The following is a 12,948-nucleotide window of genomic DNA, read 5'->3' on the forward strand; positions in this document are numbered from 1 at the left end:
GCAGAGGACTTCCTTGATGGAAATTACCTCTCTTCTGTTTAACTGTCTCTCCACGACAATTTTATTTTTTACAACCGTTTTTCAGCCCATTTGCTGTGATGGATTTGGAGTCCCTTCTTCTGGTGCATAGTATTTACCCTGCTTCTATATCATAACATCAGAATCAGTGTTAACAAATACTAACTTGAGGTTTTTGGAAAATCACATCTTGGCTTGGCAAATGGCTTACCAGGATATAGGATGCTAAATCGTTGCTGTTGCCTAGTTTTCAAATATCTCAGACTCCAAAATGAATGCCTCTCAAGGTTGACTGCTGTCATTGCTCCTCTTACAGAAACCTGGTGTCTTCTGTTTGTTAAACATAACCTGTTACACACTTACCACTACAGTTTTACACTGGTATCTCTTATACCAAATACTGTCTCTTACAAAAATTAACAAGCTTTCAGCAGGATGTTTCAGGACTTGACTGGTTTCTTTGTGTGTGTTCCTGAACTGTCACGTTTTAAAGCCTCATTTAAACAGTAACCACTTCAACACAGGTTCTTAAATAGTGAGTGCTGAAGCAAATGAAGCAGCTTCTCTGTGAGTAAATTGCATGTCTCATGCAAGACAGATTAGAACCATGGAAAGCCTAAAGTACTAGCTAATGAAATTTAACTTCACATTTTTCAAGCCTACTTCTCATTCTCCAGTGGAATTTTCCTAAACTAACTGATTGATTTGTAAGGCCTGAATGCTTTCAAGGCTTTTGGGGGAAAGAGATCACCCCTAGAGCCAGCAGGAGTGTTGCTGCTGAAGAACAGGCCAGTCTCTCCTGTGTGGCATTTGCCTTGGGGGAATAGACAAATGCAGCTGGGAAACGGGGTATATTAGAAATAAATGCTGAAAGCCTTATTTTCTTTCCCACATATATGGAGGGGAGACTGAATGGAAATGAGTGATTGTAAGTAGCACAGGTGCACAAAGCAGGAGGCATGCCAGTATTAGCCAAGCACAGGGAAATACAGAATCGGTAGCCAACTGGTTCCTTGTAAAATTTTCCAATGGTCTCCGAAGGAAATGCCAGAGCATGGAACTACATGAAATGTCTAGATCCATGCAGACCACAAGCAGAAGTGTCACTGCAGTGTAAGTTGAACATGCAAATAACAAACGCAAGAGGAAGACATACACCCACTCGCAGGAGCTTTTGTCCAGCTGTCCCCCCAGTGGCATTCATTAATACTTCTGCTTCGTCTTGGCACACGTGTCACAGACGGCAGATCTCCTTCCACTTTGACTGAAGAGAGTTCTGGATCTGGACTCAGTAGCGTTTGGACCCAAACAGCCCTTGTCTATATTCGAAGCTAGGACCCCACGCTTACTTGTAGCATGAGCATTTCCTCACTCTGACTGTGGAGCTGCTGTTGTGTCCTACCCTGCTTTTCACTGATTGTTTGGATATTTTGCTTGCCCCAGCTATCCAAGGCTTTTAAAGTCCTTTTCTCTTGGAGCAGATCTCCATTTATTTTGCTCAGAGCATTCTCCAGTGTATGTGTGTGTGTGTTAACAGTGTAAGGTACTGATGCTAATGCAATATTGCAGGTTCAAATATGGTACAAACTAGACCATGCGGCAGGGCATTAGATTTGCCCGTTTCTCCCTTTTCTGTTTCTTCTAAATCATTCTGTGCAGCCTAACATTGATCTATCTTGCTAACGTAAGATTGCCCACTCACATCTCATTGTCACTTAGCTAACACTTCACTCTGTTTCATACTAACAGCATCCAAAGCATCTCTCAGCATCAGCACAGGTGGCATGTGACATCAGAATTTAGTTTTGATATTAGTATTCAAAACAGACCCAAGAGCAGTTGAGGTTCCCAGAACTGTAACCAGTTAAGAGAGTATTTTGTTTATCGAAACCAGCTGAGCGTCAATAAGGGGAGAAATTAATTCAGGAGGTGCTCAGCACTGGGCGGGATCAGCCATCTAAGACCGAAACTCTGGCTTAACTGTTTTAACGACTGCTTCCTCTCCCCACTGTCATTGCATTACTGACTGAAGCAGGACAGTCCAAGAGAATTGAAATTAACTTTTAATCACTCTTTTGCAAAAGTTTGCAATTGTATATTTAGATAATTGTCAAATTCTCCGCAACCTTTGCTATGAATTGGCTCAGGCAACCTGTGGTGCAAAGCCATGCATGACTAGGCATACTTGGAAATACATTTTCTGTCTGAACATCAGGGTGTCATAGAGGAGGCCCAGCTGCATGAATTTAGGAGATCACAAAGATTCCTGTCTAGAATTATTCACAGGTATCGGTGGGGTTTTCAGTTCCCTACAGTGCATCTGCTGTTCCCCACCTCTTCTACCCCTCCCTGCTGCTTATTTTTATTCCGGCTCCTGTGTATATCAGACTCCTCTTTAGGTTTCATCAGTGTCACAGAACCAGAAAAAAAAAAAAAAAAAAAAAGATGCAGACCCCTCTACAAATGGAACAGCTTCCACCATATTAGTGAGTTAAAGCAGGTCATGAAAGGGCACAATGCAGCATCAGCACAATGGGGCTGCATGGCCAAGTGGCAGGAGGAAAGGGCTTTTCCTTACAGCACCTGTGAAAAATGAAGTCTGCCAGCTGCCCCGGAACTGTACTCCAAAAGAAAAGCAATTTAGTTTTCAGCAGTCTTGAACTGATTATGGAATTGACCCTATTTCTATGGGGAAAACTTCAGGCTGAAAAAATCAAACTTTGGATTGTCTGTTTTCTGCTAATTCTTGTAAATGAACAATAAAGTCATTGTTCAATAGCCTAATTCCTAACATACAACTGGCCATCTGGATCTCTTGATCTTTGTTAAACTGTATGGGAGAAGATAACACTAGTTTGCTGGTTTTGCTGAAAGACGGTAAAAAGATTGTGTAGGTAAGAAAGCCCACACTTAACTATGTATCTGTATTTTCAATTGCCTTTCAATTTTATTCTCATGAAACCAAGCAGTAAGGAGTAACATGATTGGTCTCATGATTACCATAGAATACATAACCTGCTTCCAGAAACATTAGGCAGGTATGAATGACACTATGAATCTTCTGACTCAGTCTTCTACTCAGGGCAGAGCGAGACAAATGCCTTATGGTCTCACCAGCAATATCAGAAAGCAGAATGTTTTAAATTCATGTGGAATAAATCTCAGTGTCTCCATTTTTTAATTAACATCATCTATTTCTTCCATGATGAGGTACTCTGGGATTTTTCTAGAAATTGTTGTTGACTGACATGAAATGTGACAGTAACTTCTGCATATAATTTTTGTGAGCCAGCTTACTGGACTAGTCTGTTTGCAGGATGTTCTTTTTGGATGCATACACCTCTCAGCATTTTCAAATGTCCTGACTTAGGGCAGGCATTCCTCATGGAATCAGGTTTCTTCTGCACATTATTTAGCTTGACATGTGGTGAAACAGCTTGCCTTGCTACCAGTGAACAGAACTGTATGAACATTTACTGAAAACAACCACAGAAGGAGCATATATGCAAATTAAGCACATCCATATATCGTAATAGCTTGTGTGCTTCTATACAGCTGTAGAAAAGAAATGGATGATGCAAATCTGTAGAATATCTTGATGTCCAGAGTGTTGAATAGCATTGCTTAAGGGAATAACATGGGTTAAAAAAGCAGTGGTTTCTATGTACACCTCAAAAAGAGAAAAAAATGAAGTTTGGGCACAATGTTTGTTCCCCAGATTTAGCAATATATGGAACCAAGGATAATTCCTGTAGCAAGTGAAACGTATCTTACAGGACAGATGAAGTCTGTCCAGTTGTTTGATTTCCTACAACATGGTTCCTCTAGCACAAGGAGGAAGACATTTGATCTCATGGAAATCTTTTAATTTGGCCTTAGAATCTGTGTTTTATTAATTAGTGCTTTATAGGAAGGATCTTTTGTATGGGCTTTTATCCACTGCGTAGGAAGATTCTGAAATACATTTTACTTGTTTTCATACCATGGTCAAACATTTAAAATCATTCTTTCACATCTGCCTGAAGATAAGCCAGCAAGATAAGCCAGTAGGAGGAAGGTGATGGTAAGAGTTGCTTTCCTTTTAAAGTGCATGTGAGGAGGACAGTGGAATCAGCTCTGTCCTTGAACCTGATCCATATTTGATACAAATATTCCACTCTGTGGTGTTATTAGTACCTCAGCTTGACTCTCGTTTCCTTCTCTGGCCCTTAGGCTGCTCAGGGCCTAAGGTGAAAACAGGTGTAAAAAAAAAGTAAAGCTAGCAGTGTTCAATCGCTTGATCTCTGGAGGCAAGGAATGCCCTCTGTCCCATGATTTCCACCAAACAGGGTCCCCTGTCTAATTGTAGGTGCTACTGCTCATCAGCCATGTGCACTGGATGTCTGCAGGGATGAGCTTTATTTTAGAAACCACACAAAACTATTGACCCGGGTTGGGATGGTGTGGGGTGGAGGTAAATGTCCATTGTGCATCCTTTCAGGCTTAGGCAGACTCTGCCATGTTTGTCTCCCTATTCTCCAGGCACCCCTCCCCTGAGCCGGACCTGCCTCTTTTCCCCCTCTTTGGGACACCCGGTGCTTCTGCCCCATCCTCCCAGCTTTCAACGTGCCTGTTTTCTCACTGTTTTACCCAGTCCACGCTGTCAAACACCAGCACCATGTAGAGAAAAAGATGCTTATCTTTGGGACTTTCCCCATCTGGGAGATCAGACTCTTATGTTCTAGATTACCGCTCTCACCTCCTCAAGCAGCAATGTCTCTGTTCAGAAATCACATGTAGGAGGCTGCTTCCTGAGAAGAGTGACAACATCAATGGCAGCGTGAGCTACCTAGTTCGGCGGTAGGAAGTAGGGTATTTCTGATACCATGACCACTGCTGACGGTGTGAGCTGACCTCCATCTTGTCCCCTTGGTCCTTTGTGGAAACCCACTCCCTGGTTGCACAGCCCCTGGCTGGAGCAGTAGGTGCAAACAGGGCTTCTCACAACCCACCCTCAGTCCTGAGCTTACACTCACTACCAAGAGCGATGCTGGGTCTGGGGGCAATCATCTGTGCACCTTTCTGTGAGGCAACCTGAAGCCTCTAGTTGCAAGGTTCTTGGTTTTCAACTCCTAAGGACCACCTCTTATTTCACTTCCCTTTCTTGGGCTTTCTCCAGCACAGAAACATTTTGTTAGCAAGTGTTTTATACCAAAAGCATGCAGGTACTTATGAGTACATGGTAACAAAGAGAGACAAATGTGGACAAATTTGTCCTCTGGTCTGTTTTCCATAGAGAAAAAGTGTTCTGTCTTAACTTCTGTTCATACAGTGTATTAATGTATTCCTACTTCTTTTTCCTGCAAGTTTGGGAAAGAAAAAAAAAAAATAAAAGAAAGAAATGGTGAATTACTTCGGTGAGTGTCAGATTAAGATTGACTGAGATGCGATTAAAAAAAAAAATCTAGAACCAGTAGGTAGGTCATCCTTCATCTCAACTGCTGGAAGTGATTGCCCCACCAGAGCTCTTCCAAGATACGAACATCTTCAGAGGTCCTCTCTCCAGCACTAGGTCCTACGGCTTACCTGTCCCGTCTTCAAATTCCTCCCTTTCTTCTATGAGGGCTGTGAGCATTTCCATTTTCCTCCTGAAACTCACAGTGCTTGAGGCTTATTTTCTATGTAAGTAGGCAGTGAGGTTAATATATTTCCACACCTTTGGCCCAGGCTAGGTCAGGTGATGACTTTCTTTCCTAAAATGCTTTTTTGTTTTTCACTTCTGCGACACTTTGAAAGATTGTGGACACAGTATGCAAAGCCTATGGACCCTTAGACACAATAAACTTTGGTAAACGTAGGTGAATTTAAAGGGGATGATGCCTGTTGTAAAGCTTGGGAGTCATGTTCTCAAACAGTAAATTTCCAGAAGGTGTAATAGAAAACACTTTGTTTTTCTAAGTGCCATTACACCTGAAGGTATTTTTATTTAAAAAAAAAAAAAAATTTTTGACCGAGAACACCACAATGGAAAAGATCTAGTCAAATTATTCAGATGCTGGGATCACACATGATTGAAGCGTGCTTTGTAACACATAGTGCTGCTGGTTCCTTGTCTGAAGAGTGAACATTTACAACAGAGGAAAGCAGCATAAAAGATGCTACTTTCATGTGCTGAACCTATCTTTTTAAAGCCTTCTTCTAGAGACAAAAATGTTGCGAATGTGTTTGCGCAGAGGTTGGGCTGGGCACGCGGAGGGGAAGCCTTCTTCCGTGCTCCCCCAAGCAGTGCGAACTCTTCCTCGCTTCCCCCCAGCCGAGGGGAGGAGCGCCGCCTCCCCAGCCACCGCGCGCAACCCCGTCCCCAAAACGCGACGCCCTCTTCTCTTCAGGAGACTTCCCAAGGGAGTTTGGGGCTTCGACAGCTCCCAGGCCACGGCCCGTGGGGAAGTCACGCTCTTTCGGCACGGCTGTCCCGGGGGCGGGGGGGGGGGGAGAGGCTGCCTGGAAACCCCGTGGGCATCCCGCTGAGGATGCCGCTCGCCTGCCCCGTTCCTGAAGGGGCTCGCCGGGGCTCTGGCTCTCCTTCCCGCGGGGAAGGGGGGGCCCCTTCGAGGGCAGGCTGCGGGCGGCGGGGCCGGGGCGCAGCGGGGACCCAGGCGGGGAGGCAGGGACGCCCCGTCGCGGGTGGGCGGGTGGGACCGCCACCTGCCCTCAGGCCCAGGCATGGCCAGGCGGAGCCGGGATGCTGCCGGCGTGCGAGCCGGGCCGGTCGGGGCAGAGAAAGAAAGAAAAAAAAAAAAAAAAAAAGGGAAGAAAAAAAAAAAAAAAGACATTCGTCCCAGCCGCCCTGCCCCGCCCCAGACCGACTTGCTGACCCTTCTCCTGCCGGCCGCCAAACGCCCTCGGGGGCGGGGGTCGCTCTCGATTTGGCCCCCAAAGAGGTAGGAAATAACCTTTTTCTTTGAGGGGAGAGTGATTTGGGGAGAGTGATTCCCCCCCCCCCGCCCTTCAATTGAAAGAAATGAGCGGCAGAAAGCCGTTCCTTGGTAAACTAGAGGCGAAAAGAGGGGCCGCTGGAGTGCTGCTCCTGTCCTCCTTGCCTGTGCCCTGAGCAAAGCGCAGGCTCCTCAGTAAGGGCAACAAAAATAACAGCGCGTCTGCGGGAATCGGAAAAAAAAACAGCCTTCAGGCATAGCACGCGTCTGTGGTGCCTTATTCTGCAATGTGTGCTTGCCATCGTTTTTTCAGTAGGAAAAGAAAAAAAAAAAAAAATCTTCCGCTTTCAAAAAGATCGTAAAGTCATGCAAAGGTACAAAGTGTAGTTGAGCTCTCCTGTTGTTCTGTAAGCATAGTTTTAAATAAGGAAATTAACGAATTTCATGGAGGTTTTTGACTGGAGTACGTGTGTCCATGAATAACACACATCTGCGTATAAGCCCTGCGTATTCGATCTTTGTGAATGTGTTTTATCTCTGTCTATTTACGCCCAGACACAAAAAATGTAAGCGACAAAGGAAGTCGAAATAAATAACACCGGCCAACACTGAGTAGTGCTGCATACAGGAGCGTTTAATAGTTGAACACAAGGATATTTTTAAGCCAACCTCTTTGATATTTTGCCGTTGAATAACAACAGGTATTTTGTCGCACAAAAGTAGTACAAACGTTGGGTAGGTGATGGAAATTGTGTAGGAAAAACAGAGGCAATACGTGTGAAGAGATTCAGATTTATAAGCAAGCTCCGTCATTTATTGCTGTCTCCAAATATCTGGTTTAGAGACCCAGAAAGCTGTCTTAAAAATACCAAGCTCGTTGCCCAGGTCTTCTGAACGAACGGGGTATTTGCGAATGTTAAAGCTACGCAGTAGCTAAACGATTACCAATTGGTTTCTCACATGAATAGCCTTCCCTGAATTCACCTATGCAGAATATTTGTAGTAGTTCCCAAATTGTAATCTCCATCAGTGTTGAATGTGTTAAGACTTTCTAAGTTGAACGGGGCGACGAGGGGAGAAAATTTGAAGATTAATTAAATTTGTAAACGAGATGGCTAAGGTGTTCACTATTTCTGAGCAGTATATGAAAGAATCTGAAGCTATGGCTAAAATTGCAAAGCTCTCCGGGATCGTGCGATAATGAATAAAATCAGTACCATCGTGAATAAGACAAGTATCTGATGGAGATCAAGGGGCTTGCAGGGTAGCGAGCAAGCCGCTAAGGGAAACAGCATTCTCACTTCTCTAAACCGCATCAGTTTAACAATAAATGGAGTGGGGAAACGACGAAATTGTTTGGGTTGTTTTATTTCCACCACCCCATCCCCCCCGCCCCGGGGCACCGGAGAACGGCGCGCTCCGTCCGCGGGGGAGCCTGCGGGGGCGGGGAGGAGCAGGAGCGCTCCCCGCGGCCGCGTTTTGGGTCTGTCCCCTTTTGAGCAGCGTGCGTCGCCTGGCAGAAGCAGGACGCGGAGCGCCCGGGAGGAACTCTGGGGCAGAGGGGCCGGGGGAAGACCCTCCCCGGCTGCCGGGGGCACCGCCGGCCGTGAGCGCTCGCTGGGCGCCTCGACGGCGGGGGCCGCCCCCCGGTACGGGACGAGGGGAGAGGGTCCCGGCGGGCGGGGGAGGGCTGCGGCGGGGGGGGTGGCGGGCAGCGGGTTGCCGGGGGAAGGGGGGGGGTGCTCAGGGCGCAGCCCCCTCCGCGGGCGGCCCGGCTCCCAGCGCGGCGGCGGGCAGGGGCGGCGGGCGTCGCAGGTAGCGGCCCACGGGTCCGTGCGGGCCCCCCGCCGCCACGTCGAGGGGGAGGCGGCCGCTGCCGTCGGGCAGGTCGAGGCGTGCCCCGGCGCGGTGCAGGGCCGCCAGCGTCTCCAGGAAGCCGGCGCGGGCCGCGTCGTGGGCCGGGAGGCTGCCGGTGCGCGGGTCGGGGCGATTGGGGTCGGCTCCGCGCTGCAGCAGCAGCTCGGCCACCCGCGGGCTGCCCAGCATCATCACCTGCGGGGAGAGACAGCGTCAGCGCCCACCTGCCCGCGCAGGGCCGCCGGGGACCGCGGAGGGCAGCGGAGGACCGCGGGGGACCGCGGCCGTGGAGAGCCGGGGGGTGGCGGCTGGGGGCTGGGAGGATGCGGGGCTGGGGCATCCCTGGGGCGTAATTTTCCCGTGTCGGCTATCTGTAGGTGTGACCTGCAGAAATGCACACGGCTGTAGTCCATGATCCCTACGGGTGCTTTCCAACTTGAGATATTCTATAAGTTAAAACATCAGCTGCGATGCGTGTGATTTCCAGACTAGATACTACATACACCTGTGTTCTCTTCCACATTTTATACCATTTATATATACCGTGGTACATATGGTGCTTGTGGTGCGTGTACGTGCGTATACACGTGCACACACATAATGTGTACACGCACACACACACACACAGCGTATTCGGTGACAGCCCTGAGCAGCCTTGCATTAAGCCTCCTGCCACTTAGGATGCGCTACTGATTTATCAATGACCAGGGCAGCTGCAGCACAGCGGCTGGGCGAGCAGGTTGCCTGCGACGGCCCCAGCGGTGCTGCGGCTCTTTTCGGCACCCGGTGTGGATTTCCCTGCTCCTGAGTTCTGGATCGAGCCGCTTCTCTCTACCTCAGCTCCGGCTAAACTTGTGCTGCTTCTCACAGGAGCAAGGAAAGCTGTTGGGCGCCCACGGGTAACGCACGAAACTTTCCTGCTGAACCCTAGTGCTACTCTGCAGCTGAATCAAAAGCAGAGATTTCTGGCAAGGTCTGATCACGCAGGATTGAACGAAAACAAAACAAAACCAAACCAAAACAACAAACAAACAAACATCGACACTTGGGTGTTTACTTCCCGCATTCTCCTGGTCTTTTTCAATTAAATTTCAACCTCCATAAATTGAATCTTAACACTGTAGAAAATATCTTGAAACAGTAGGTTTTCTCATTATTTTCTTTCTTGGGAGAATTTGGTTATGGATGGCAAATATTTGGCTTTATTTATAAGTGAGAAAATGTGTATAAATTTAATCAGTTATAAATTCCTGTGGAGGTTAAGTTTTTCAGAAAGATAAAGAGAATCCACAACAGAGTGGCAGCCATTTTGCAAACTGCTGGCAAGGGAAACAGAACTTAGTCTCACTCTGAAATGAGAGGGGAGGAAAGAGAAAAATTATGACAATTTGGAGACCCTTTTCATCTGGAATTTGAACCTACAACAGAAACAAAACAAATAACTTTCTCGGTGCCTTTCTCTCTAACTTACTTTAGAAAAATATTTCCTTTTCCATATAGAGTGCAAGGACCAAAATGGCTGTTCAGCTTAGCTGGTGAATCATTACATAAATTGCATCAAATGACAACTCGAGAAAACCTTTTCATGAAATACCCAACTCCAGTTTAAATCACAGTACCTTAATCGTTCAATGAGCCTTTAAAAACTTCCAGCTTAAATATGTCGATTAATATAACACACTTCTATTTCTCAGAATGTCTGGAAAGCAACTCCACCGCACACTGGTACTTATAATAACTAGCAATGAATACTACCACTATCGGTGAATAATGATATTAAAAATACTACCAATAATAGTGATGACTACTAATAAGCACCTAGTTTCAAGTTACCATTTCTAGTCAGTGACAATTTCTACGCCGTCTTCTGTGCTGTTCTTTCACATGAAAATTCTAGTAAGGGAACCTACTTCTATTTCCTCGGGGAAAAAGACCCATGAAGGCTACATTTAAAACAAACAAACAAATAAACAAGAAAAGTTGATCGAAGCGCAGTCAACTCCCTGAACCCGCCTGGAAGCGGATTTCACAGTCCCACTTCCCCTTTTAAGTACCCTCTGGCATAATTCGTTTGCTGCCAGCGGTGCCCCTCTGAACTCCATGTAGTATTTGCAGGAGGGTTCAGGAAAAGCCCGCTGGCATTCAGGCAGCTGCGGTTGGAGTCCGGTTCCGATAATAACAATAAAAATTCATCCAAAACCCGAAATCCCTCTCCCCTCCCTCGCCAGCGTGGCAAGGACAGCTCCCCCCACCCCTCACCCCCACCCCCCCCGGGCTCCGTACCTGGAGCGGGGTCCTCCCAAAGGAGTTGGTCCCGTTGGGATCCGCGCCCGCGTCCAGGAGCTTCCGCACCTCCTCGTGGTCCCCGCGGGCGGCGGCGCTGCACAGCCGGTCGCCGGAGCCCTCGCCCGGGGGAGACCCCTCCATCGGCCCCCGCCGGCCCGGTCCGCACGGCCGCCCCTGCCTTCCCCTCTCCCCTGCCCGGGACCTCTCCCGCCGCGGCCCCGCAGCTCCTCCTTCCCGAGGGCAGCGGCACCCCCCGCCCCCCGTCCCCCCCCGGCAGGGGGTGCAGCGCGGTGCGGACGGCTGCGGTAAAATCCGCGCACCTTCCCTGGGGGGCACGGCGGGGGCAGGACCGCGGGGTGCCGGCGGACTGCTCCGCAAGCTGAGAGCGGGGGGCAGCTCGGCACCCCCGCGGGGGACCGCGATTCCCCCACCCCCCACCCCCAAAAGCGTGGGGCGGCTGCTGCGGAGGCGGCCTCCCCCCGGGGCGCCGTCGGTGCGGGAGAGGGAAGGGGCTGGGGGCTGCGGGCCGGCGCTCCCCAACCCCCCCACCTTGGCGGGGTGTGAAGGCAGGGGAGGGGGGCGCAGCCCCGCCGGCAAAAGGCTGCGCCGGGCCGGGCAGGTGGGACGCGCCCCGCGGTTATCCTGCGTGGAGCGGGCGGGTCGGGGCGCGGGGGACACCGCAGCCCTCCCGGGGCAGAGAGGGACGCTTGAGCGAAGGATGGATTTGGCTTCTGCCTCCGGAGGGGGGGGCCCTGCCCTGCCCCGAGCCCCTCCGACCGGTGGGTCTGGGGTCCGTCCCTCCGCCGGCCGGGAGCGGGCGGCCCGGATGAGGAAGAGAGCCGTGCCCGCAGGAAGTTTGCGATCCACCTCATGGCACCCGGCAGAGGGGGACCGCTGCACCCCGGCCCTGCGGGAGCCTCCCGCGGGCAGGAAAACCGCGGCGGGACCCGGCTCGGGTAAGGCACGGCTCCAGCCCGGCAGCCGGAGGCTCAGCGGGGCCTCGCCGTGCCGCTGCGAAGGTCCCGAAAAAACAAGCACCTGACTCCTCCCCCTGCTTTCCGCCCTCCCACTCATCCCTCCTGGACAAAGCGGCTCCCCGCGGCGGGCCCCCTGACCCCCCCCCCGAGCGACACCCCTTCACCCCCCGTCGAGGGGAGCGGGGGATCGGCCCCAGCGCCCGCGGGGCTGCGCGGCACCCGCGCCCCGCGGCTGGGAGGCTCCATCCCGCCGCCTAAAAGCGGCGGGCAGAGCGGCCACCGGCAAGGCGAAGGAGGGGGTTTAAGGCTCCTGCATTCCCGCACGGCAGCGAGGAGAGCGGGGCCTTTGGAAGCCACCGCCGAGGCCGGACCGTGAAGCGAGCAAACACAGAAAACAGATTAAGGAAGTTTTTTTGTGGTTTTTTTCTTCCCCCCCGCCCCCCCCCCCCAACCCATGTCAGTTCCCTAATCTCCTATTTTTACTGGTGCGATTGCCCCAGAAGCAGTATCTGCCGCGCAGATGCACCTTTGTTCCCTTTGGTGTTAACCCCCCCAACACCCTCCGCTCGGGCGCACGAACAGCCCGGCATGGCGCAAGGGGAAAAACGGAGATTTTACGTCTACATGTACCGACGGCCGAAAGGCAGAGGCATCCTTGGACGAGGAGAAATAAACGCAAATGTATCCCTGCGTAGACAAGTCAGAGGTTCGCTGAAATTTCCTCATTTGGGGGCTTTCTGAGCCTCCCTCGCGAAGTTTGTGGGGAAAGTGGCGTTGCAAGAGCAGGGTGCGATGTTTGAAGGGTGCTTGGCTGGGGTGAGACACCCCATCGGCAGGGACCTGCGGCGGGCTCCTAGGCACCATGGTTTTGCTGCAGCGCATGGTGCAGAGTGGAC

General features: G+C 50.3%; 1 protein-coding gene across 1 annotated transcript; it reads right to left on the reverse strand.

The window, feature by feature from the left end:
• Window positions 1-8,675: 8,675 nt before the first annotated feature.
• On the reverse strand, window positions 8,676-11,216 carry LOC142596635 (cyclin-dependent kinase 4 inhibitor B-like). The gene is made up of 2 exons (XM_075726314.1): window positions 11,073-11,216; window positions 8,676-8,984 (listed from the first exon to the last, which is right to left on the reverse strand). The coding sequence occupies exons 1-2, from the start codon at window positions 11,214-11,216 to the stop codon at window positions 8,676-8,678; spliced, it is 453 nt and encodes a 150-aa protein (XP_075582429.1).
• Between the last annotated feature and the right edge of the window lie 1,732 nt (window positions 11,217-12,948).

The sequence above is a fragment of the Pelecanus crispus genome, chromosome Z (assembly GCF_030463565.1).
Source record: "Pelecanus crispus isolate bPelCri1 chromosome Z, bPelCri1.pri, whole genome shotgun sequence".
NCBI lineage: Eukaryota > Metazoa > Chordata > Aves > Pelecaniformes > Pelecanidae > Pelecanus > Pelecanus crispus.